Genomic DNA, 22,458 nt, shown 5'->3' on the forward strand with positions numbered 1-22,458 from the left:
AAATGTCCAGAACAGGCAAATCCATCGAGATGGGAAGCAGATTAATGTTTTCCAGGGCTTGAGCGGAGGGCAGTATAGGGAATGGGACTGTTAATGGGTTGTGGGTTTCTTTTTAAGGTGGTAAATGTGTTCTGGAGTTAGTGGTAGTGGTTATACAACTTTGTGAACATACTATAAAGACCACTGAATTATATACTTTAAAAAGGTGAATTTTATGACATGTGCGTTATATGTCAATAAAAAAATATATAGATTAGTAAAATTATATTAGGAAAATTAAAAAAATTTGACAGTATCAAGCCTCCAGAAATCTCACACTGCTGGCTAGAATATAAATCGGTACAATCACTTTGAAAAAAGCCCAACTTACCTAGTAAAGAGATGTATACCCAATGATCTAGCAATTCTATTCCTAGATGTATACCCTATAGAAATGCATGCTTACATACAAAGAGATAAAACTATGGTAATGAAACCATAGTGTGGTATTAGGTACAGAGATGCTGTTTATAGCCATTTCATTATTAATAAGTGCTCAAAACAGAAAACAATCCAAATGCCCATTAATAGAAGAATGAATATAAATAAATTGGGAAGTATTCAATCAAGGAAATATAAAATATAATTAAAATGAACAGCACTATTAAGACACTGCTCCACTGCTGCCCTGCATGCAATCCAGCTGAGAGAAACCTGAAGTACAACTATGGGTCAAATTATCTTTACATAAAATTTAGAACCTTTTCTTTATTCTTGATGCTAAAAAAAATTCAGTTAGAATGTACTTGCCTGTGTTTATCTTTGTCTGTCATTCTACCAACATTTGGTGCTTTTTTTTATTTTGTTTTTTAACTCTAAAGACTATTTCTTTGTACAGGCCTGAGAAATTATTACCCATTTTTAAAAGTTAATTTTGTATTTTATTATAACAAAAATACAGAAAAATACATGAAGTAACTATTGTGGACTGAATGCTTGCATTCCCCTATCCCTCCCACCAAATTCATATATTGAAGCCCTAACCTACAGTGTGACCTATCTGGAGAAGGGGCCTCCAAGAAATAATTAACGTTAAATGAGGTCATAAGTGTGGGGTCCTGATCTGGCAGGATTAAAATCTTTAAAGAGACAACAGAGAGCACTTCAGCTCCCACTCCTGCTCTCTCGCTCACTCGCTCTCTCCCTCCACAGGCACCAAAGGAAGATCATGTGAGCACACACTGAGAAGGTAGCCAGCTACAACCCAAGTGAAAGCTCCCACTGGACATCAACCCTACTGGTACTGGTATTCTGATCTTTGATTTCCTAGCCCCCAGGGCTGTGAGAAAATAACTTTCTGCTGTGTTAGTCTCCTAGTCTGTGGTATTTTGTTTGGCAGCCCTAGAAAACCCAACACAGTATCCACCTTGAAGATGCCCCAGTGAATGTTTCCTGGGGTTCAATCCCTTGTGTTGTCCCCACTCACATTGAATAGAGCTGACCTTTTTTATCCAACAAAATGCTGCAGAAATGTTGGGATGTGTTTTCAAAGACAAGGTCATAAAAATGATTGTGACTTCCACTTTGCACTCTCTTGTACCACCTGCTCTGAGGGAAGCAATCCTTAATATTATGAGGACATTCAAGCAGCAATATGGAGATGTCTACCCAACAAGGAACTGAGGCGTTCTGCCAACAGTCTGCTTGAAGGTACCAGTCATGTGTGTGAGATACCTGAAAGCAGATTTTTCAGCTTCTGTCAAGCCTTCAAATGACTGCAACTCTCGCCAATATCTTAAATGCATCCTCACAAAAGACCTCAAGCAGAAACCACTCAGCTAAAATACTCCCAAATCCCTGGCCTACAGAAATTGTGTGGGGAAAATAATTGTTTCTTATCCTTTTAATCTGATTAAGTTTTATAGTAATCTGTTACACCTGACACATAATTAAATCATAGGTAAATTATTAAAAAACTATCTGCAGGTCATAAATGAATTATAACAAATCTATTAATTTGTTACATTATTTCAAACACTTCAGAAGCCACCTACTTGCCACCTTCCAAGCAGTACTATGCTGATGCCCTAAAGATAAACACTATCTTACCTTGTAATACCATAGATTAGTTGTGCCAGCTAAATCTGAAATTAACTTATATAGAACTCTACAGAATGTATTTGTTTGTATGTGACTTCTTTGAGATTTATCCATGTGGTCACATTTATCAATGGTTGTTGCTGTTGTTCAGTCAGTCATGTCCGACTCTTTGCAACCCCATGGACTGCAGCATGGTGGGCTTCCCTGACTTTCACTATCTCCCAGAGTTTGCTCAAACTCATGTCCACTGAATAACCATGACAATTTTTTCATCTCTATTATTGTACATATACTATTGACTATATGTTGTTGTTCTTCAGTCAGTGATGTTCAACTCTTTGCGACCCCACGGACTGCAGCACACCAGGCTTCCCTGAGCTTTGCCATCTCCTGGAGCTTGCTCAAATTCATGTCCACTGGTTGGTGATGCCATCCAACCATCTTGTCTTCTGTCGTCCCCTTCTCCTCCTGCCTTCGACTTTCCCAGCATCAGGGTTTTTTCCCCAGTGAGTCAGCTCTTCACATCAGGTGGCCAAAGTACTGGAGCTTCATCATCAGTCCTTCAAATGAATATTCAGGGTTGATTTCCTTTAGGATTGACTGGTTTGATCTTGTAGTCCAATGGACTCTCAAGAGTCTTCTCCAACACCACGGTTCAAAGCTTCAATTCTTTAGTGCTCAGCCTTTTTTATGGTCCAGCTTTCACATCTGTACATGACTACTGGAAAGACCATAGCTTTGACTAGACGGACCTTTGTTGGCAAAGTAATGTCTCTGCTTTTTAATATGCTGTCTAGGTTGGTCATAGCTTTTCCTCCAAGAAACAAGTGTCTTAATTTCACGGCGGCAGTCATCATCTATAGTGATTTTGGAGCCCAAGAAAATAAAGTCTCTCACTGTTTCCATCGTTTCCTCATCTATTTGTCATGAAGTGATAGAACCAGATGTCATGATCTTAGTTTTTTGAATGCTGAGTTTTAAGCCAGCTTCTTCATTCTCCTCTTTCTCCTTCATCAAGAGGCTCTTTAGTTCCTCTTCGCTTTCTGCCATAAGGGTGATGTCATCTGCACATCTGAAGTTATTGATATTTTTCCTGACAATCTTGATTCCAGCTTGAGAATCATCCAGCCCAGGATTTTGCATGATGTACTCTGCATATATGTTAAATAAGCAGGGTGACAATATACAGCTTTGATGTACTCCTTTCCCAATCTGGAACCAGTCCAGTTCTAACTGTTCCTTCTTGACCTACATACAGGTTTCTCAGGAGGCAGGTAAGCTTGTATTCCCATCTCTTTAATAATTTTCCACATTTTGTTGTGACCCACACAATCAAAGACTTTAATATAGTCAGTGAAGCAGAAGTAGATGTTTTCTAGATTTCCCCAGCTCTCTCTATGATCCAACCAATGCTGACAACTTGATCTCTGGTTCCTCTGCCTTTTCTAAATCCAGCTTGTACATCTGGAGGTTCTCCAGATACATGAACGGAGGTTCTCCGTTCATGTACTGCTGAAGCCTAGCTTGGAGAATTTTGAGCATGAACTTGCTAGAATGTGAAGTGAGAGCAATTGTGCAGTAGTTTGAACATTCTTTGGCATTGCCCTTCTTTGGGATTGGAATGAAAATTGATCTTTTCCAGTCCTGTGGCGACTCCTGAGATTTCCAAATTTGCTAACATATTGAGTGCAGCACATTAATAGCATCATCTTTTAGGATTTGAAATAGCTCAACTGGAATTCCATCACCTCCACTAGCTTTGTTTGTAGTGATGCTTCCTAAGGCCTACTTGACTTCGCACTCCAGGAAGTCTGTTTCTAGGTGAGTGATCACACCATCATGGTTATCTGGGTCATAAAGATTATTTTGTATAGTTATTTTGTGTATTCTTGCCATCTCTTCTTAATATCTTCTGCTTGTTAGGTTAATATAATTTCTGTCCTTTATTGTGCCCATCTTTGCATGAAATGTTCCCTTGGTACCTCTAATTTTCTTGAAGAGATCTCTAGTCTTTTCTGTTCTATTGTTTTCCTCTATTTCTCTGCATTGTTCACTTTGGAAGGCTTTCTTATCTCTCCATGCTATTCTCTGAAACTCTGCATTCAGCTGGGTATCACTTTCCTTTTCTCCTTTGCCTTTTGCTTCTCTTCCTTTCTTAGCTATTTGTAAGGACTTCTCAGACAACCATTTTGCTTTTTTGCATTTCTTTTTCTTGGGGATGATTTTATAAATATACCAAATTTTATTTTTTGATTAAAGCATTAATGAATGTTTGACTTACTTCCATTTGGGGGCTATTATGAAAAAGCACATTTGGGATGTCTTTTGATACAAAAATGCATGCATTTCTGTTTGGTATTTAAAAGAAGTCAATTGAAATTCTGATCAAGGATTCAGTGAATCAGTGGATCAAAGAAGATGTGGTATCTTCACAGTATTGAATATTCTAAGACTTGATATATCCCTCTACTTATTCAAGTCATACTTGTTAAATAACATTTTATAATCTTGTGTAGAAATACACAAAGTTTTTGGTACATTTATTCCTAAGGATCTGATTTTTACTAAAATGATACCTACCATCTTTTCAAAATTGTTTCATATTGACTAGCTGCTGGTATGTAGAAACAAAACTGATTTTGGATATTAGCCTATCCAGTAATTCTGGTAAACTCATATCAATTCTAACAGATAATATATAGATTATTTCACATTTTCTATATGCACAATCATGTTGTAAACAAAGATAATTTCATGTCCCCTTTCAAATCTTTATATATTTTTCTTAACTTATTGTACCAAGTAGGACTTTCCAGTAAAATGTTACTTAAAAAACAGGATAAGCAGGCATCCTAGTCTCATTCATAATCTTAAGGGGAAAGTCTTTCATATTTCACCAATAAATACTAGTGTATTGGAGACTTTTGGAGGGTATGTTTATCATAATAATAATGTTCCTATTATTTGCTTTGAAAAGAGATTTTTTTTTTGGCCACACCTTGCGCTGTGCTTAGTCACACAGTCCTATCCGCCTTTTTGCAACCCTATGGACTGCTGCCAGCCAGGCTCCCCTGTCCATAGAATTCTCCAGGCAAGAATACTGGAGTGGGTTGCCATGCCCTTCCCCAGGGGATCTTCCCAACCCAGGGATAGAACGCATGTCTCCTGCATTGCAGGAGGCTTCTTTACAGTCTGAGCCATCAGGGAAGCCGTCAGACCTCAGTTCCTCCTCCGCAGGATCTCAGTTCCCTGATCAGGTATTGAACCCATGCCTCAGCAGTGAAAGTGCCAAGTCCTAACCATGGAACTGTCAGGAAATTCTTGAAAAGAGAGATTTAATTACAAATTGCCATTGAATTTTATCAACTGCTTTTTTAGCATCTGTTAAGATGTTAAGATTTTTACCCTTTATTCTTTAGATGAGGAATATTATGTCAATTATTGACTGTTAGATCAATCTTGTACTTCCAGAAGAAATGCATACTGGCAAATACTTGTTCATTATTTCTTCAAGCATCTGTTTTGCTCCATTCTCTCATATCTCCCTCTAGAATTCCAATTATGTATCAAGTGGTAGGCCACCTGATACTATTCTATTGTTCTCTGAAGCTCTGTTTATTTTTCTTTAATCTGTTTTCTTTCTAGGCTCCAAATTACTTTTTACAGCAGTATCTTCCAGTTCACTAACTCTAATACTTTCACTCTTCTCAGTGATCTCTAGCTTTGTGTTAGGCCACCCAGCAAATTATCCCTTTCAGTTATTGTACTTGTAGCGGGCAGAACGGTTTCCCAAAGATGTCCATGCTTTCCTCCATGGAATCTGTGAATATATTACCTTACACAACAGAGACCAACCCCTGGCTGACAGCCAGCAAGGAAAGAGAGACCTATAATCTACGACTGCAAAGAAATGAATCTGGCCAACAACCTTAATGAGATTGAAAGTGGATTCTTCAGTAAGCAACAGCACCCTGCCAACATTTTAACTTTAACCCATGAGACTGATGTCTAACCTACAGAACTATGAAATTATGGGTGTTGTGATCACACCTGTGGTAATCTGTTATGGCAGCAATAAAACACTAATACAGATTTTGGTACCTGGAAGTGAGGTGCTGCAACAACAAATACCTAAAATTGTGGGACTGTTTCTGGAACCAGATAATGGGTAGAGGCTACAAGAATTCTAGTGAACATAATGAAGAAAATCTAAATGCCTTGAACAAACTATTAACAGAAATGTGGTCTCAAAGAAGAGCCAGTGAAGGTTCATAAACTGCTTGTAGAAAGCTGGTCCTGGAGGATCAGAAGAAACTTGTTATTATAAACTGGAGTAAGATGGATCCTTGTTATGTACTTACAGAGAGCTTAGTGAAACTGTGTCCTGCAAGTTCTGTGGAAAGCAGAATTTATAAACAAACTTGGATACTGACTTGAGGAAATGTCCAAGGAAACTGGTGAAGGTATGACCTGGTTTCCTCTTGCTTACAGTAAAATGTGAGATGACCAATTTAACCAGTGAACAGCAGCCTTGACTTGTACCCATGACCTGTAGACTGCCTATGGACTTCCTTTTCTACAGTCTATCCTACTGGTTTTTGGACTTGCTTAGCAAGGTCTAAAACTGTTTATGCTGTTTATTCCATGTTAAAAAAAAAAAAAGTGTTTAAAAAAAAAGGAAAAAAAAAACAGAAACCTCTTGATATTTTTAACTCCTATCAGTTCTGCTTCTCTGGTTGAACTCTGATATAGAACTTTTAAGTTCTTAAAAAAATTTTTTTAGCTTTTTTAGTTTCCATGTCCTCTATTCATTCACTGTAATTATTTTGCACTAAAGTCTTTAATAACAAATTTACAATTGATGCTTTAATTTTATCTGCTAATTGTAATATCTGGGCCACATCAGGCCCAATTTCTATTGATTGCTTTTTCTCAGCTACTCACATTTTCCAAAATCCTTGCACTTCTAGTAATTTTATTTACTTTCAAATTTATTACTATATACAGACAATTGTGAATGATAAAATGCAAAGACTTTTAATCTAAGATGTTTCTGGAGCAGGCAGTTAACTTAGCTGGGAGAAAACTCTAAACATCATCTCCTCCACAGTGTGTTGCAACTGAATTCTCCATTCAGTTCTTTCAGCTGATAGCTACTGCTTTATGCCAGGTCTACTAGTCTTCTCCTGTACATGCATAATCAGAGGAACTGTACATAGTTCTCCTGTATTTCTCCTATACACAATGATTTGTACAGAGCTGAAAATTTATTTTGAGACTCACTGTATCTATGGCCCCCTTTTCCCCAGGATTTCCACCCTAAATTTCCATCATTCTTCTAATTTCAAGCTGTTCTGACCCCACTGTCTACTTAGTAAATACTATGGCTTTCTGGGTTCCCACATATAAAAATTGTGGCATGCCCTCAGAGACCAGCCAGATATATGCAAATTGTACCCCGTATAGTTTCTGTCTTTCAGGCATCCATTTCCCTTCAGTTTTTACCTGCTTTTCACCACTCACCAGTAGTTTCAAATAGTGTGGGGTTTTTGTTTCAGGGAAGCATGCTGCTGCTCCTGTTTAGTCACTAAGTTGAGTCCGTCTCTTTAGTTACAGGCACCAGGCTCCTCCATCCATATTCCCAGGCAAGAATACTGGAGTGGGTTGCCATTTCCTTCTCCATGGGATCTTCCCAATCCAAGGATCAAACCTGCATCTCCTGGTTGACATGCAGGTTCTTTACCATTAAGCCACCTAATGATATAATCATTATTTGCATGAGGGCTAATATAACCAAGCTACTCTACCATTACTGAGAGCAGGAAGCTCAACAGAATATTTTTTCTAACATTCCATTTTATGTTCTCTGTTGACATTTACATCTCCTAGTTTTTTTAGTGATTACTCAAGAGATTACAATACTTATCCTTATATTATCACTATCTACCATCAGATAGTATAACACTACTTCATGAACAATATAAGAACCTTGAAGTAAAGTGAAGTGAAGTGGCTCAGTGGTGTCCGAGTCTTTGAGACCCCATGGACAGTAGCCTATCAGGCTCCAACGTCCATGGGATTTTCCAGGCAAGAATATTAGAGTGGGCTGCCATTTCCTTCTCCAGGGGATCTTCCCAACCCAGGGATTGAACCCGGGTCTCCTGCATTGCAGACAGACGCTTTACCATCTGAGCCACCAGGGAAGTCCAATGTGTAATTCTACTAGTCTCCCTCATGTGCTTTAAATGAATAAATTATTTAAATAAATCATTAAATGCAATACTTCAACATTCTCTTTTATAAAAATAAAAAAGAAAAGATTCTTAAGGTCACGTCTAGCTTTCACATTTAATTATTATATAACCTATGCTAAGTATTTTTTTGTTCAATATCAGTTTGTTATTTATTGTATTATTAGTGGTCATACCCTATTAAGTGCATATACTGGAGCATGTGTGTGCTCAGCAACATCCAACTCTTTGTAACCCCATGGACTATAGCCCACCAGGCTCCTCTGCCCATGGGGCTTTTCAGGCAAGAGTACTAGAATGAGTTGCCATATCCTCCTCTGGGAGATCTTCCTGACTCAAGGATTGAACCTGCATTGCAGGCAGATTATTTACCACTGAGCCAATAGGGAAGCCCATACCAGAGCATACATTAAGGTAAAAATAAAAGTTGTGTTACTAGGAATTCCATGATTTTTTTTCTTAATTTGGAAAACACCAAATCCCTCTGAAAAGTCAGCACTGCCCAAAAAATATTCATAAAGGAAATAAACTCTGAGGCATGTTAACCAGCAAATGGAAAATTACTTAGGTTTAGATGAAAACACTTACCCCTCTTCATTTTCTTTTAGTAAGCGACTGGCAATTCGGATCAACATGCAGTAAGCAAACTGTGATTTGAGACCAGATTTAGTAAATTTATTCAACATCTTAGAAACAGCAAGGCGATCATTCTTTTTAAGGTGATACAAAACTCCCAATGCATGGTACTAAAGAACAAGAAAAAGAATGTAAGACAGAAAGAAGGCTGAATAGGAAGAGGATAAAACTGACATAAAAATGCAATCATACAGAGCTAGGTTTTTAATAAAAATATACCCAACTCTAATGTATACAAAGGGAATTATCTTTTCCATGCTGAATCAAACAAAGGCATGATTGAAAGGATGAGTTTTTAATTTACCCTGTTAATTCAGATTAGGTAAGTATTAAGGGGATGACATACAATCTGAAGACGGCTCTAGCAGATTCAGCGTTGCCCCATCCATCCTTAGGACAAAGGCTCTCAGGTCCAAGGCTTTAACCAGTGTTACAGGTCTTGCTTAGTGGCTTTAAATCATCTGTGGTTATGTTAGTGGTTAATAGATTCATCTCCTAAAGTAGGTTTAAGGCATGTAATTATCATGGCACTTTGTGTAAAAACACAATGATCAGAGTTAGGAGGGTGAGAATGTTTCCCAAGGGTAAAAATGACTACTTTATTTCCTCATAACTGAATATGCTAAGATGAGAAGTAAATGCTGAAATGGAATAAATAAGTACTCTCTCAAACACAAATGGGGTATTTTATACAAAAATTGCCAGTTAAGAATTTAATCTTGTTCCTTTTAATTAAGAATAGCCTAGTGAATATCAAAAGTAGATCCTTCCAACAAAACAGTTTTATGTCTAATATAATCATGGGTTTTGGGTCATGGGTTTTGGGCTTCCCGGGTGGCTCAGTGGTAAAGAATCCACCTGCCAATGCAGGAGACGCAGGAGACATGGGTTCGACCCCTGGGTCAGGAAGATTCCCTGGAGGAAGGCATGGCAACATGCTTCAGTATTCTTTCCTGGAAAATTCCATGGACAGAGGAGCCTGGTAGGCTACAGTCCATAGGGTCACAAAGAGTATGACTTGACTAAGCAACTGAGCACGCAACTCAAACAGTATAATCAAGGCCTGAAAAGCTTGGAATTGAACATCCACCTTCACAAATTAATTTTCAAACAAAGGACTAAAATGAATTATGACCTTTGGAATAAGCATCTTAAATATCACTGAATATAAGAATCTTTCTCAAACATTCTGACAGCTTCTACTCAACACTAGCAGAGTAAATCATAATTAGGGGATACTTACTTGAGAATATGCACAAATAAGCTACTGAATATTAAATTCTTAATATTAGTCTTTAGCTAATACTCATCTGAAGAATCAATAAATTGTCCCTAAAACGTAGGGTTACAGAAAGCTGATCTAGAGATATAAGCTAAGGTGATTCAGTGACAGTACCTGGACCATAATATTATCACTTGAAGCAGCTTCTTGGGCTTCGTTGACCCAGCGCTTAACCACATCATAGCTTATCTTCATCATGTGCTAAATACAGAAAAAATTGACAACAGATCATGCACAGTCACTAGAAGTTTAGAAACGTGAGTTAGTTTTCTTGGAAAATCACTAACAGACATTTCCAGAAAAAAAAAAAAAAAAGAAACAACTTTACAGTGTTACGTGTCTATTTCAGTCTCTGAGACAACGAGTAAACCTGACACACTTGTTCAAGACCCCTGTGCAAAGGCGGCGTGTGTCTGTGGGCTGGGAGAGGCGCATAAAGGGAAGTGATGAGAGGGAAAGGACGGGAAGGGAATGGATAATTAATAAGATGGTACTTAAATAATGTCAACATCAGAGGTTTTACTTCCAGGAAACTCACCTGGAAGAAAAAACAGAGTGCTGTAAAAAAGTAGAGTACCTGCTGTAAAACTTGACCAATTATACTCCAGAACCAGCAACTCTCGTGATTCAGATGATCTAATCCATTCACACATTAGTAACCAATTTTAATCAAATACAATGTGATAGGCTGTCATGAATAAATTTTGTTTTGGTGAAAAAGAGAAAGAAAAGACATTACTAAAACAAAGAGCACTTCCTGGGAGAAAATTTAGTAGCGGGACAGTCGACTTTGGATTGAAGGACACTTGCAGACACAAGGCACCAACAAAAACAGAGGACGAAGAGACAAGAGGCACAAGGGCAGGTCATAAAGGAAGAGTCAAAGAAAGAGACTGACTCTCAGTTTCTTTCCTGACCTTCATCCCACCCTTATCCCCCATCTGTATTATATGTACAACATAACTTTCTGATGACCAAAACCTTTCAAACACATGAAAATTTCATGCTTTTAACTGCCCACTTTAATTGTTCAATGTTCCTTTGTCAGATAAGGCATTCGTATAAAGTAACAGAAATGTATACACATTTTTTAATGTTTCATTTGTGAGAGAATCATAGTGATATTTTGTTTTTGCAACTAGAAACTGTACCATGCATGAGAATCAGCTACTTGTTCACTTACTAAGGAAGATACCAATGCTGAACTCGATACACTGGAGACTTTATCCACAATGGCCTGCTTCATGTATCTCTCAATGGCCTGCAACATTGTTCCCTAAGAACATTCATAAAGAAAAAGGCTGAAGTAAGACATTTTCATGCAAAATTACCACTTCAAAATAATCTACAAACACAAGTCACACATTTGTTTCTGCGCAAATATTCAGAATGTATTAAAAGGCTTATCATATAATAATCAGATCCCAGAGGACAGGACCCAAACAACCAAGTGGCAGCTTCAAGAAGGAACATTTTAGAGTATACATAAGGAAAAGGAATAACTGCTCCACAATGAAATAAATGGTCTCAAAGTGGAGAATCCCAGTTTGGAAATATACAAGTAAAGGCTGAACCTACCAGAGGTATTATAAAAGGAATTCCTAAATGGGGATGCTTTTGAAGTCATTTAGATACCTCTATGTGTAGCGCATATATTGGCTGGTCAAAAAGGTCATTTGAGCTTTTGCACATCTTACAGAAAAACCCAAACAAACTTTTTGGCCAACCTAATATTTTTCATATGGATCTCAGAAAGTTCTATAAATGAATTGTAAACTCTGATTATTTCAAATACATAAGAAATTACATGTGGAATATGCTAATTATATTGCATCCTCAACATGAAATCCTCTGAAAATAAAGTTCTTTTTAACTTACCTGGAAGAAAGTTTAGCCCCGGCAAGGTGGTGTTAAATAAGGATGGTACACACACCAAGCTCAATTACTTAGATGAAGAGAATCTTATTGCTAGCCCTGGCATGGTCAAGTCTTATGCTATCAATTTAATGGTAAAAACAAAAGCAACCACAACAAAGTAATGCACTGAAAAACATTAAACTATTTCTATTACTCCTTCTAGGATCCAGATTTACCATTTAATCCTGCTCAACCTTTGAAACTTGAATGCAAATGTATACATAAAATATACCCGATCATGAATATAGCCAAAATCGTATTCAATTTGCTTGGCAATGCCCAGTCTGCCCTTTATTTTAACCCTTCCTGCAGAGTTCCAAGAATGGGACAGTCTTACATACTCTATAACCTCATTCCTTCTAATACAATAGACTAAGTCAAGGTTAAACACCTGACTTAGATCCAGGTGGACACAAGCCACTGGCTAGCTGACAGCTAGTCAGACTTTCTCCTAAATATTTAAATGAGGAGGCTTGAGCCTCATAAATAATGGATCATAATAGTAAATACCTGGAAATCTTGCTGTTGAGATCCTTACAGCTGTCCTATTTCTAGTTCTGATATCTGGTTGTAAGTTTTACCTCAAATTCTGAGAGATTTGTATTTTGTAATAAAGTTTTTTTTTTAAGCTAAATTTGGGACTTCCCCAGTGGTCCAGTGGTTGAGACTTCACCTTCCAGTAGGTGGGAGGGTCAATTCCTTGGTCAAGGGGTTGAGATTCCACATGCCTCTTGGCCAAAAAAACCAGAACATAAACAACAGAAGCAATGTTGTAACAAACATAATAGACACTTTGAAAATGGTCGACATCAAAAAATTTTTATAAAAATAAAAAAGCTAAATTCAAATGGCTTTTGTTTCCTACAAGCAACGTGCCCTATGACAAAAATTCATGAGAGTAAATATGGAGAGAAATAGACTAATCTAAATAAACAAAAGAAAAAAAAAATCTAGAAGAAAAAAAGCCTGGAGCCACAAAAGCCTTTCTGGTAGTCGTGTTTCTCTGCTGCTGCTGAATCACAAAGTCAGACAAGGAATCCTAGTCAATTTACATGGCCACCTGCAGATAAACACAGGTCCCCTTTGATGCCTCAGTAAAGCAAAGAACTTACATCAGTGATTCTGCAGAGAGCCCTGATGGCTGGGCCTCGGTACACATCTTCCTTTCCAGTCATGTCCTTAGTCAGACTGAGAAAAATCAAATTATTACCATAAGATTAAAGTTTTCTCTTTTGTGGAGTCCACCCATACTTAATTCCACTTGTCCCCATAATTATCTTAATGAAACTGTTGATTTAACAAATATTTATTGAGTATCTTCTTTGGATAAACATAAAAATTATTGGATAGAAGACCATTTTAAATCTAAAGAACACAGCAGGGAGCAAAACCAAGTCTTTGCCTTCATGGAGCTTACATTCTAGAGGGAAAACAGACATTAGTCACATACACTAAGTACATACATAATTTTAGGTCTATCCATGACTCTGCAATCTCATTCCTTTTTATGACTAAGTAACATTCCATTGTATACTGATTACTGGCATAAAAAACAGACAATGACAGAGAGCCTCATGCTCAAATCCCAAGTTCCCCAAACCTAACTCTTTAAAAGAAACTGACTGATAGCCAAAAGGCACACGAAAAGATGCTCAACATTACTAATTATTAAAGAACTACAAATCAAAACTCACACCAGTTGGAATGGATATCATCAAGAAAATCAACGAACGATAAATGCTGTAGAGGGTGTGGAGAAAAAGGAACTCTATTACACTGCTGGTGGGAATGTAAATTGATACAGTCACTATAGAGAACAGTACAGAGATTCTGTGAAAGTGCAAGTGTTATTTGCTCAGTCGTGTCCACCTCTTGACAACCCCACGGACTGTAGCCCGCCAGACTCCTCTGTCCATGGGATTCTCCAGGCAAGCATACTGCAGTGAGTTGCCATTCCCTTTTCCAGGGGATCTTCCCAACTCAGGAATTGAACCTGGGTCTCCTGCATTGCACATGGGACTCTATAGCATCTGAGCCACCAGGGAAGCCTAAGGAGGTTCCTTAAAAAACTAAAAATAGAACTACTATATGACCCAGCAATCCCCTCCTGGGCATATACTGAGAGAAAACCATAACTCAAAAAGATACATGCACCCCAATGCTCACTGCAGCACTATTTACAATAGCCAGGACACTGAAGCAACCTAGACGGCCATCAACAGAGGAATGAATAAATAAGATATGATGTAAAGTGAAGTTGCTCAGTCATGTCCAAGTCTTTGCAACCCCATGGACTGTAGCCTACCAGGCTACTCCATCCTTGGCAAGAGTACTGGAGTGGGTTGCCATTTCCTCCTCCAGAGGATCTTCCCAACCCAGGGATTGAACCCGGGTCTCCCACATTGCAGGCAGACGCTTTACCATCTCAGCCACCAGGGAAGTCCCAGGGAAGACATGATACATATATACAATGGAACATTACTCAGCCATAAAAAGGAATGAGACTGCAGAGACATGGATAGACCTAGAGACTGTCATTCAGAGATAAGTAAGTCAGAAAGAGAAAAACAAATATTGCATATTAATGCATATATGTGGAATCTAGAAAAATAGTACAGATGAACCTGTTTGCAAAGCAGAAACAGAGACACAGATATAAAGAACATACATATGGACACCAAGGCGGGTAGACTGTGAGGATAAACTGAAAGCTTGGGATTGACATATATACACTCCTATGTAAAAACAGGTCACTAATGAGAACCTACTGTATAGCACAGGGAAAAATAAAGAAGGTACAATCTTCTTTATTGTAGAACATTTGCTTTTAGGACATTTGTTAAAGTAACTTTGTGAATGCATTTCAATATACATTAGGTGCAGACAAATATTGTTTGATTCCAATTATATGAGATACCCAGAATGAGAACAAGACCCAGTTTCCCCCTCAGTCAGTCTATCCCATCGGGAAGCTCCATAAGCCTCTTATCTTTCTACATCAGAGGGCAGACAGACTGAAAACCACAATCACAGGAAACTAACCAATCCAATCACATGGACCACAGCCATCTCTTCACTCTTACCATCTCCTGTTTGATCACTTCCAATCTGCCTTGATTCATGGACCTAACATTCCCAGTTCCTATGCAATATTGCTCTTTACAGCATCAGATCTTGCTTCCATCACCAGTCACATCCACAACTGGGTGTTGTTTTTGCTTTGGCTCCATCTCTTTATTCTTTCTGGAGTTGTTTCTCCGCTGATCTCTAGTAGCATACTGGGCACCTACTGACCTGGGGAGTTCGTGTTTCAGTGTCCTATCTTTTTGCCTTTTCATACTGTTCATGGGGTTCTCAAGGCAAGAATACTGAAGTGGTTTGTCATTCCCTTCTCCAGCGGACCACAGTTTGTCAGAACTCTCCACCATGACCCGTCCGTCTTGGGTGGCCCTACACGGCATGGCTCGTTGTTTCACTGAGTTAGACAAGGCTGTGACCCCACAAGAGACTGTCCTGGACTTGCCTGTGGGTGTCTGGGAGTCTCTGGCAGAGGTGTGGGTCGGTGGTGGCCTGCTGCAGGGTTGGGGGCACTGAGTATAGCAGTACATGCCTGGGATCTTTTGAGGGAGGTCACCATTATCTTCATTAGCTCCACCATATTTTGGACCCAGGTAAAGAGCAGGGAGGGAACACAGCTCCACCCATCAACAGAAAACTGGATTAAAGATTTACTGAGTCAAATTCATAGAGTCCAAAAATACACTGGTATGTGCCAGGGGCTGGAGGTGGGGGTGGAGAGGGGAAATGGGGAGTTAAGAGTTTAATGGGGACAGAGTTGTAGTTTAGGAAGGTGAAAAATTTGGGAGATGGATGATGAGAGTTGCACAACAATGTGAATGTACTCTGTGCTACTGACCTGTACAATTAAGTATGGTTAAAATAGTATGCTTTATATTATGTGACTGTGTGCATGCTTGGCTGCTCAGTCATGTCCAATTTTTTACATCTCCATGGACTGTAGCCCACCAAGCTCTTCTGTGCATAGGATTCTCCAGGCAAGAATACTGGAGTGGGTTGCCATGCCCTCCCCTCCAGGGAATCTTCCAGACCCAGGGATAGAGCCCACTTATACCTGTGTCTCTTGCACTGGAGGCAGATTCTTTTCCTGCTGAGTTATGGAGAAAGACTTTTACCACAATAAAATAAAATTTTTTTTCTTTAAACAAAAGAAAGAAATTGACTAAAATGATTACTTCAAGATGTCTCTTTCTCAGGAATGGCTTTCTAAAATGACAACTGTCAATGATTTCAGACCCTTCTATGGAGCTGCAAAAGCAGGCAGGGGAGTGTGGACTGAGGTACAAAATTTCTTGTCCCTAATTTTAAAAGGTTTCTAATCTTTAGACTATTCATTCTTTTGTCTTTCCTTCTCCTGTCTTCTGTGCACTTACAGTACCCTCAAATTGACTCTCCATCTCCTCTCTCACTCAGTTCCCCTCACATAATCCAGAATGGCCTCCAACTCACTTCATCAGGGCACCAAGAGGAGAAAGGCTGAATAATTGACAGTCCTTCAGTTTCCTTCATTTTTCAATTATTAAAGTATTTTACTCTGGTAACAATCCATTCTCAATATATTCAGAAAGGTATAAAATATAAAGTCTAAGTCTGTCCTCATACACCCTAGCCTGTAGTGCCACTGAACCAGAAACAGTCATTATGAATAGTCCCTTATGTTTCCTTAAGGAAGCTCTTAAAATACATATTTACAACCACAGGGGTTTATTAAAATGCAGATATCCACTCCTCTGGTACCTTCAAATATAGTTAATGACATAATCTGAGAATCTTTCCATACAGGCAGATTTTAAAAAAATTTTTAGATATTTATGTTTTAAAAAATATATAAATGTATATCTAAAATCTTGTTAATGGCAGCACAGATTTTCATTGTTTGGTACAAATAATTTATCAACCAGTCTTTTTCACAAATATTTGCATTTTTCCAATTAGATAAAAACTGAGGTTTGGCAGGATTAGTTCTTCTAAGGCTTCTTTCCTTTGCCTGTTGATAGCATGGAAGTAGTCATAATAATGTATAAACAAAAAGGCATGTAAAAGAATGAAACCAGAACACTTTCTAACACCATACACAAAAATAAACTCAAAATGGATTAAAGATCTAAACGTAAGACCAGAAACCATTAAACTCTAAGAGGAAAATAGGCAAAACACTCTCCAACATAAACCACAGGAGGATCCTCTATGACCCACCTCCCAGAATATTGGAAATAAAAGCAAAAATAAACAAATGGGACCTAATTAAAATTAAAAGCTTCTGCACAACAAAGGAAACTACAAGCAAGGTGAAAAGACAGCCTTAAGACTGGGAGAAAATAATAGCAAACGAAGCAACGGAAAAAGAATTAATCTCAAAAATATACAAGCAACTCCTGCAGCTCAATTCCAGAAAAATAAAAGACCCAACCAAAAAAATGGGCCAAAGAACTAAATAGACATTTCTCCGAAGAAGACATACAGATGGCTAACAAACACATGAAAAGATGCTCAACATCACTCATTATCAGAGACATGCAAATCAAAACCACAATGAGGTACCATTTCATGCCAGTCAGAATGGCTGCTATCAAAAAGTCTACAAGCAATAAATGCTGCAGAGGGTGTGGAGAAAAGGGAACCCTCTTACACTGTTGGTGGGAATGCAAACTAGTACAGCCACTATGGAGAACAGTGTGGAGATTCCTTAAAAAACTGGAAACAGAACTGCCATACGACCCAGCAATCCCACTGCTGGGCATACACAATGAGGAAACCATAACTGAAACAGACACGGGTACCCCAATGTTCATCTGAGCGCTGTTTATAATAGCCAAGACATGGAAGCAACCTAGATGTCCATCAGCAGATGAATGGATAAGAAAGCTGTGGTACATATACACAATGGAATATTACTCAGCCATTAAAAAGAATACATTTGAACTAGTTCTAATGAGGTGGATGAAACTGGAGCCTATTATACAGAGTGAAGTAAGCCAAAAAGAAAAACACCAGTACAGTATACTAATACATATATATGGAATTTAGAAGGAAGGTAACAATAACCCTGTATGAGAGACAGCAAAAGAGACACAGATGTACTGAACAGTCTTTTGGACTCTGTGGGAGAGGGTAAGGGTGGGATGATATGGGAGAATGGCATTGAAACATGTAAAATATCATATGTGAAACGAATCGCCAGTCCAGGTTCGATGCATGATACAGGATGCTCCGGGCTGGTGCACTGGGATGACCCAGAGGGATGGTATGGGGAGGGAGGTGGGAGGGGGTTCAGGATGGGGAACACATGTATACCCATGGTGGACTCAAGTAAATGTATGGCAAAACCAATACAATATTGTAAAGAAAAGTAAATTAATTATTTTTTTAAAAAGGCATGGCTACATTCCAAAAAAACTTTACTTACAAAATGGTGCAACAGCTTTGGCCACTGGCCACAGTTTGCCAACAGCTGCTCTGAACTTCTGTTTAGCTTAGGCTGCCCTGACAGTAAAGGCTTACCTACAGTTAAGTTTATTTGGGAATGTGTTCTGAGGGAGAAGTAAAAGATAAGGAAGTAAACAAAGGAGGAGGGAAAATCAACCCAGACAAGTTTTCTCTAGTGAATTACTGCCACAAGCACCTGGTTATTTAATGAGCAACCTACTGAGGAACCTAATGAAATATATCTCAGCAACCACACATTCAAGGAATGAAAAAGAATTTATCCACAAGCTCTTTGCCCCTGGTAGAGAGTTAACCCCAGAGTTAACTCCCCATTCTCTTAACATTCACATGTTAACTCACAAATATGATTTCACAGTATGTACAAGAAATCTCAGGGCAGAAAGCAAAATGTTCACCACATGCTTCAAGTGAAGCACTATCGATGCAAGTAAGCTGGACCCTCATGGAAATGCTGACCACAGCCACGACTGGAACCAAAGATGAGGCTGAAGAAACGTGAAGTGGCTTGAAAGCGGCACCCAGTATGGCTCATCCTTTGTACCCCTCAAATTGGAACATGTCTTCCATTGAATCTACTCTATCACTGAGTCTTCAGGATGGTACCGTTCACTATTTCTACAAGACACAGGAAGATGAGTAGAACATGGTAGAATCCTTGCTGCTACAGCTCATTTCAAAGCCATAACCGATACTCATCATCTCCTTCATATAACCATCCATTCTGTATTTCCCTCACTCTTGGCCAGCACTTCATCTTATCTTGGTTATGCCTCTAGTAGGTGACTCAAACCTTTATCCCAAGGGATCCACACCTTTTGTTGGTTTTACCCTGGTTGGACCATTGGTTGTTCTCTAATCATCACTTTCCCATGCATGAATGCACCAAAATATACTTGAGTGAATACTCTGAATTCTGGATACAGTCCTCTCTGTCACCTTTATATGAACAACCCTAGATCCTGGTAGGAATCAAGGTCAATTACCTCTATGAGTACATCACCGCCTCCCATTGCCCGCTGGTCCACTAGGCATGAAGAACACAAAGTGACCCAATAATAGTCATTATTTTGAATGTTTAACTGGTTCACTTGCTGCTCCAGGGCTGTTCTGACTCTGGAGTGTGTGATGCCTTAGGTTTGCCAACCTGTTACTCAGACATGTAGCATCCAGAAGTGTGGGACAACTCTGAGCTGAAGATAATCCATAACCAACGGGAACCAGGGATCAATGGGTTAAGTGCTTCCCCTTTTTCATCCCTTGAAAACATTGTCCCCTGGGAACTGGGACCTCTAATCCATACTTAGAGTGAGAAGTGGAAGAATAAATTCTCCAAGTGGGTCACTGGGAGTGAGGGAGAGGGGCTGGTCCTCTTTCTAACTATGGATTTCTGGACCCACCTGGTCTATTTACTGGCAACAGTACCATACACTGGCAACTGATCCAGTGCATACATGGCATCTTGGAGGAGAATTCCCAACCTCACAGGGTCTACCTCCAACCTACTACTTCAGCTGAGTAGTCAACAGGCCGTGTCGTCATGGCAGCTGGCTGTCTCCTTCTAGGTGACACACAATGTAGCAGAACTACTGCCCTCCTCCCTAGTCATGAACCCACGTCACTCCATTTTTGCCATAAAATGAGTGGCAGTGTCATGTAGGATACCATGACAATAAATCAAGAATAACTGTTTATACAACAACTTGCACCTACTGCAAACCTCTCGTTTATTCTCTATTTTATGGTGTTTGGGTCATGCAATTAAAAAAAAATTATATAGTCAAATTTATCAACCCTTTCTTTCACTGCCTCTGGATTTTAGTGGTAATTACAAACCTTTTCCCCACAGCAAAGTTTTCCTTTAGTACTTACATAGCTTCATCTTTTAAAATTTATATTCCTTATCTTTTCAGAGTTTACTTATTTATATGTTGTGAAATACAGATCAAATTTTATCTTTTTATAAGTGGCTACTCAGTTGTCCCAGCATCATGTATAAAAAAGTACACGTTAAGCTGGAAAGAGAAAAATATTGTATATTAATACAAATAGATGAAATCTAGAAAAATGGTACTGACGAACCTATTTGTAGGGCAGCAATAGAGACACAGATGTAGAGAACAGACTTGTGTCCACAGCAGGTGAAGGAAAGGGTGGGACAAACTGAAAAAGCAGCATGGACATATATACACTACCATGTACAGAAGAAACAGCTAGTGGGAAGATGCTGTAGAGCACAGGGAGCTCAGCTCCACACTCTGTGATGATGTACAGGGGTGGAATGAAAGGGAGGTGGGGAGGAGGCTCAGGAGGAAGGGGATATATGTATATTTACAGCTGATATACACTGTTGTATAGCAGAAACTTACACAACATTGTAAAGCAATGTTATACTTCAATTAAAAAATAAATTACAAAAAAAAAAAAAAAAGATCCTGCATGCCGCAACTAAAACCCAGCACAGCCAAATAAATTACTTTTTCTAAAGTACATGTTTGAAATTGGAGCCTATTATACAGAGTGAAGTAAGCCAAAAAGAAAAACACTAATACAGTATACTAATGCATATATATGGAATTTAGAAAGATGGTAACGATAACCCTGTATGTGAGACAGCAAAAGAGACACAGATGTATAGAACAGTCTTTTGGACTCTGTGGGAGAGGGCGAGGGCAGGATGATATGGAAGAATGGCACTGAAACATGTAAATTATCATATGTGAAACAAATTTCCAGTCCAGGTTTGATGCATGATACAGGGTGCTCGGGGCTGGTGTACTGGGATAACCCAGAGGGATGGGATGGGGAGGGAGGTGGGAGGGGGGTTCAGGATGGGGAACACATGTACACCCACGGCGGATTCAAGTCAATGTATGGCAAAACCAATACAATATTGTAAATAAAAGTAAATAAATAAACAGAAAAAAAAATAAAGTACATGTTTACCCCAGTGATTAGAGATGCCACCTTCATTATACACTAAATTTTCACATATACTTGGGTCTAATTCTGCACTTTCCATTTGTATCAGAGAAGTCCAAAAAATGTGGATCAGTACAGCCGAGGTGAAGCTTTACTAGCCATAGTGATAGTTTCCACTGGTCTCTTTGTCTATGGTACTGACTCCTACCAGAAGCATATGGGAAATCCAACTCCTCTACATCCTTGGTAATATTTGGTAAAGTGAGTCTATTTAATTTTTAGTTGATTCAAAGATGTATAGTGGTATCTCATTGTGGTTTTAAATGGCACATCTCAGGGTTTCAGGTGTCTGAAATACTGCTGTCACATCACAGTAATGTTCCAGAACTAGGGCTGGCCTCAAGCAAGACCAGAAAGTAAAGAGAAAAACAAGAACAAACAAGGACTCTGCCCCCATGCTCTCCAGCTTGCAGAGGTCTTGTCTTTAACCTGTGCTCAGGATTGAGACAGGCTTCAGTCTTTGTTGACTCCTCCCACCATACAGTTCTTGGATTAGTCCATTCTTGGTCCAAAATAACCATGAAACTCACCATATTGTTATTCATTCAGTTCAGTCACTCAATCATGTCCGACTCTTTGCGACCCCGTGGATTGCGGCACACCAGGCTTCCCTGTCCATCACCAACTCCTGGAGCTTGCTCAAACTCATGTCCATCAAGTTGGTGATGCCATCCAACCATCTCAATCCTCTGTTGTCCCCTTCTCCTCCTGCCTTCAATCTTTCCCAGCACCAGGGTCTTTTCCAGTGAGTCAGTTCTCTGCATCAGGTGGCCAAAGTATTGGAGTTTC

General features: G+C 39.0%; 1 protein-coding gene across 4 annotated transcripts in view; it reads right to left on the minus strand.

Moving 5' to 3' along the window:
* Positions 1 to 22,458, minus strand: part of COPG2 (COPI coat complex subunit gamma 2) — a 159,979-nt gene that overhangs the window by 106,847 nt on the left and 30,674 nt on the right. For all 4 annotated transcript variants that reach the window (XM_025291538.2, XM_044946874.1, XM_044946876.1 and 1 more), the window contains 4 exons: positions 13,278 to 13,353; positions 11,432 to 11,524; positions 10,363 to 10,449; positions 8,919 to 9,076 (listed from right to left, as the gene is read on the minus strand). In XM_025291538.2, the coding sequence (XP_025147323.1) occupies positions 8,919 to 9,076; positions 10,363 to 10,449; positions 11,432 to 11,524; positions 13,278 to 13,353 (414 nt within the window). The remainder of the gene's footprint in view (positions 1 to 8,918; positions 9,077 to 10,362; positions 10,450 to 11,431; positions 11,525 to 13,277; positions 13,354 to 22,458) is intronic.

Source organism: Bubalus bubalis, chromosome 8 (genome assembly GCF_019923935.1).
Source record: "Bubalus bubalis isolate 160015118507 breed Murrah chromosome 8, NDDB_SH_1, whole genome shotgun sequence".
In the NCBI taxonomy this organism is placed as follows: domain Eukaryota; kingdom Metazoa; phylum Chordata; class Mammalia; order Artiodactyla; family Bovidae; genus Bubalus; species Bubalus bubalis.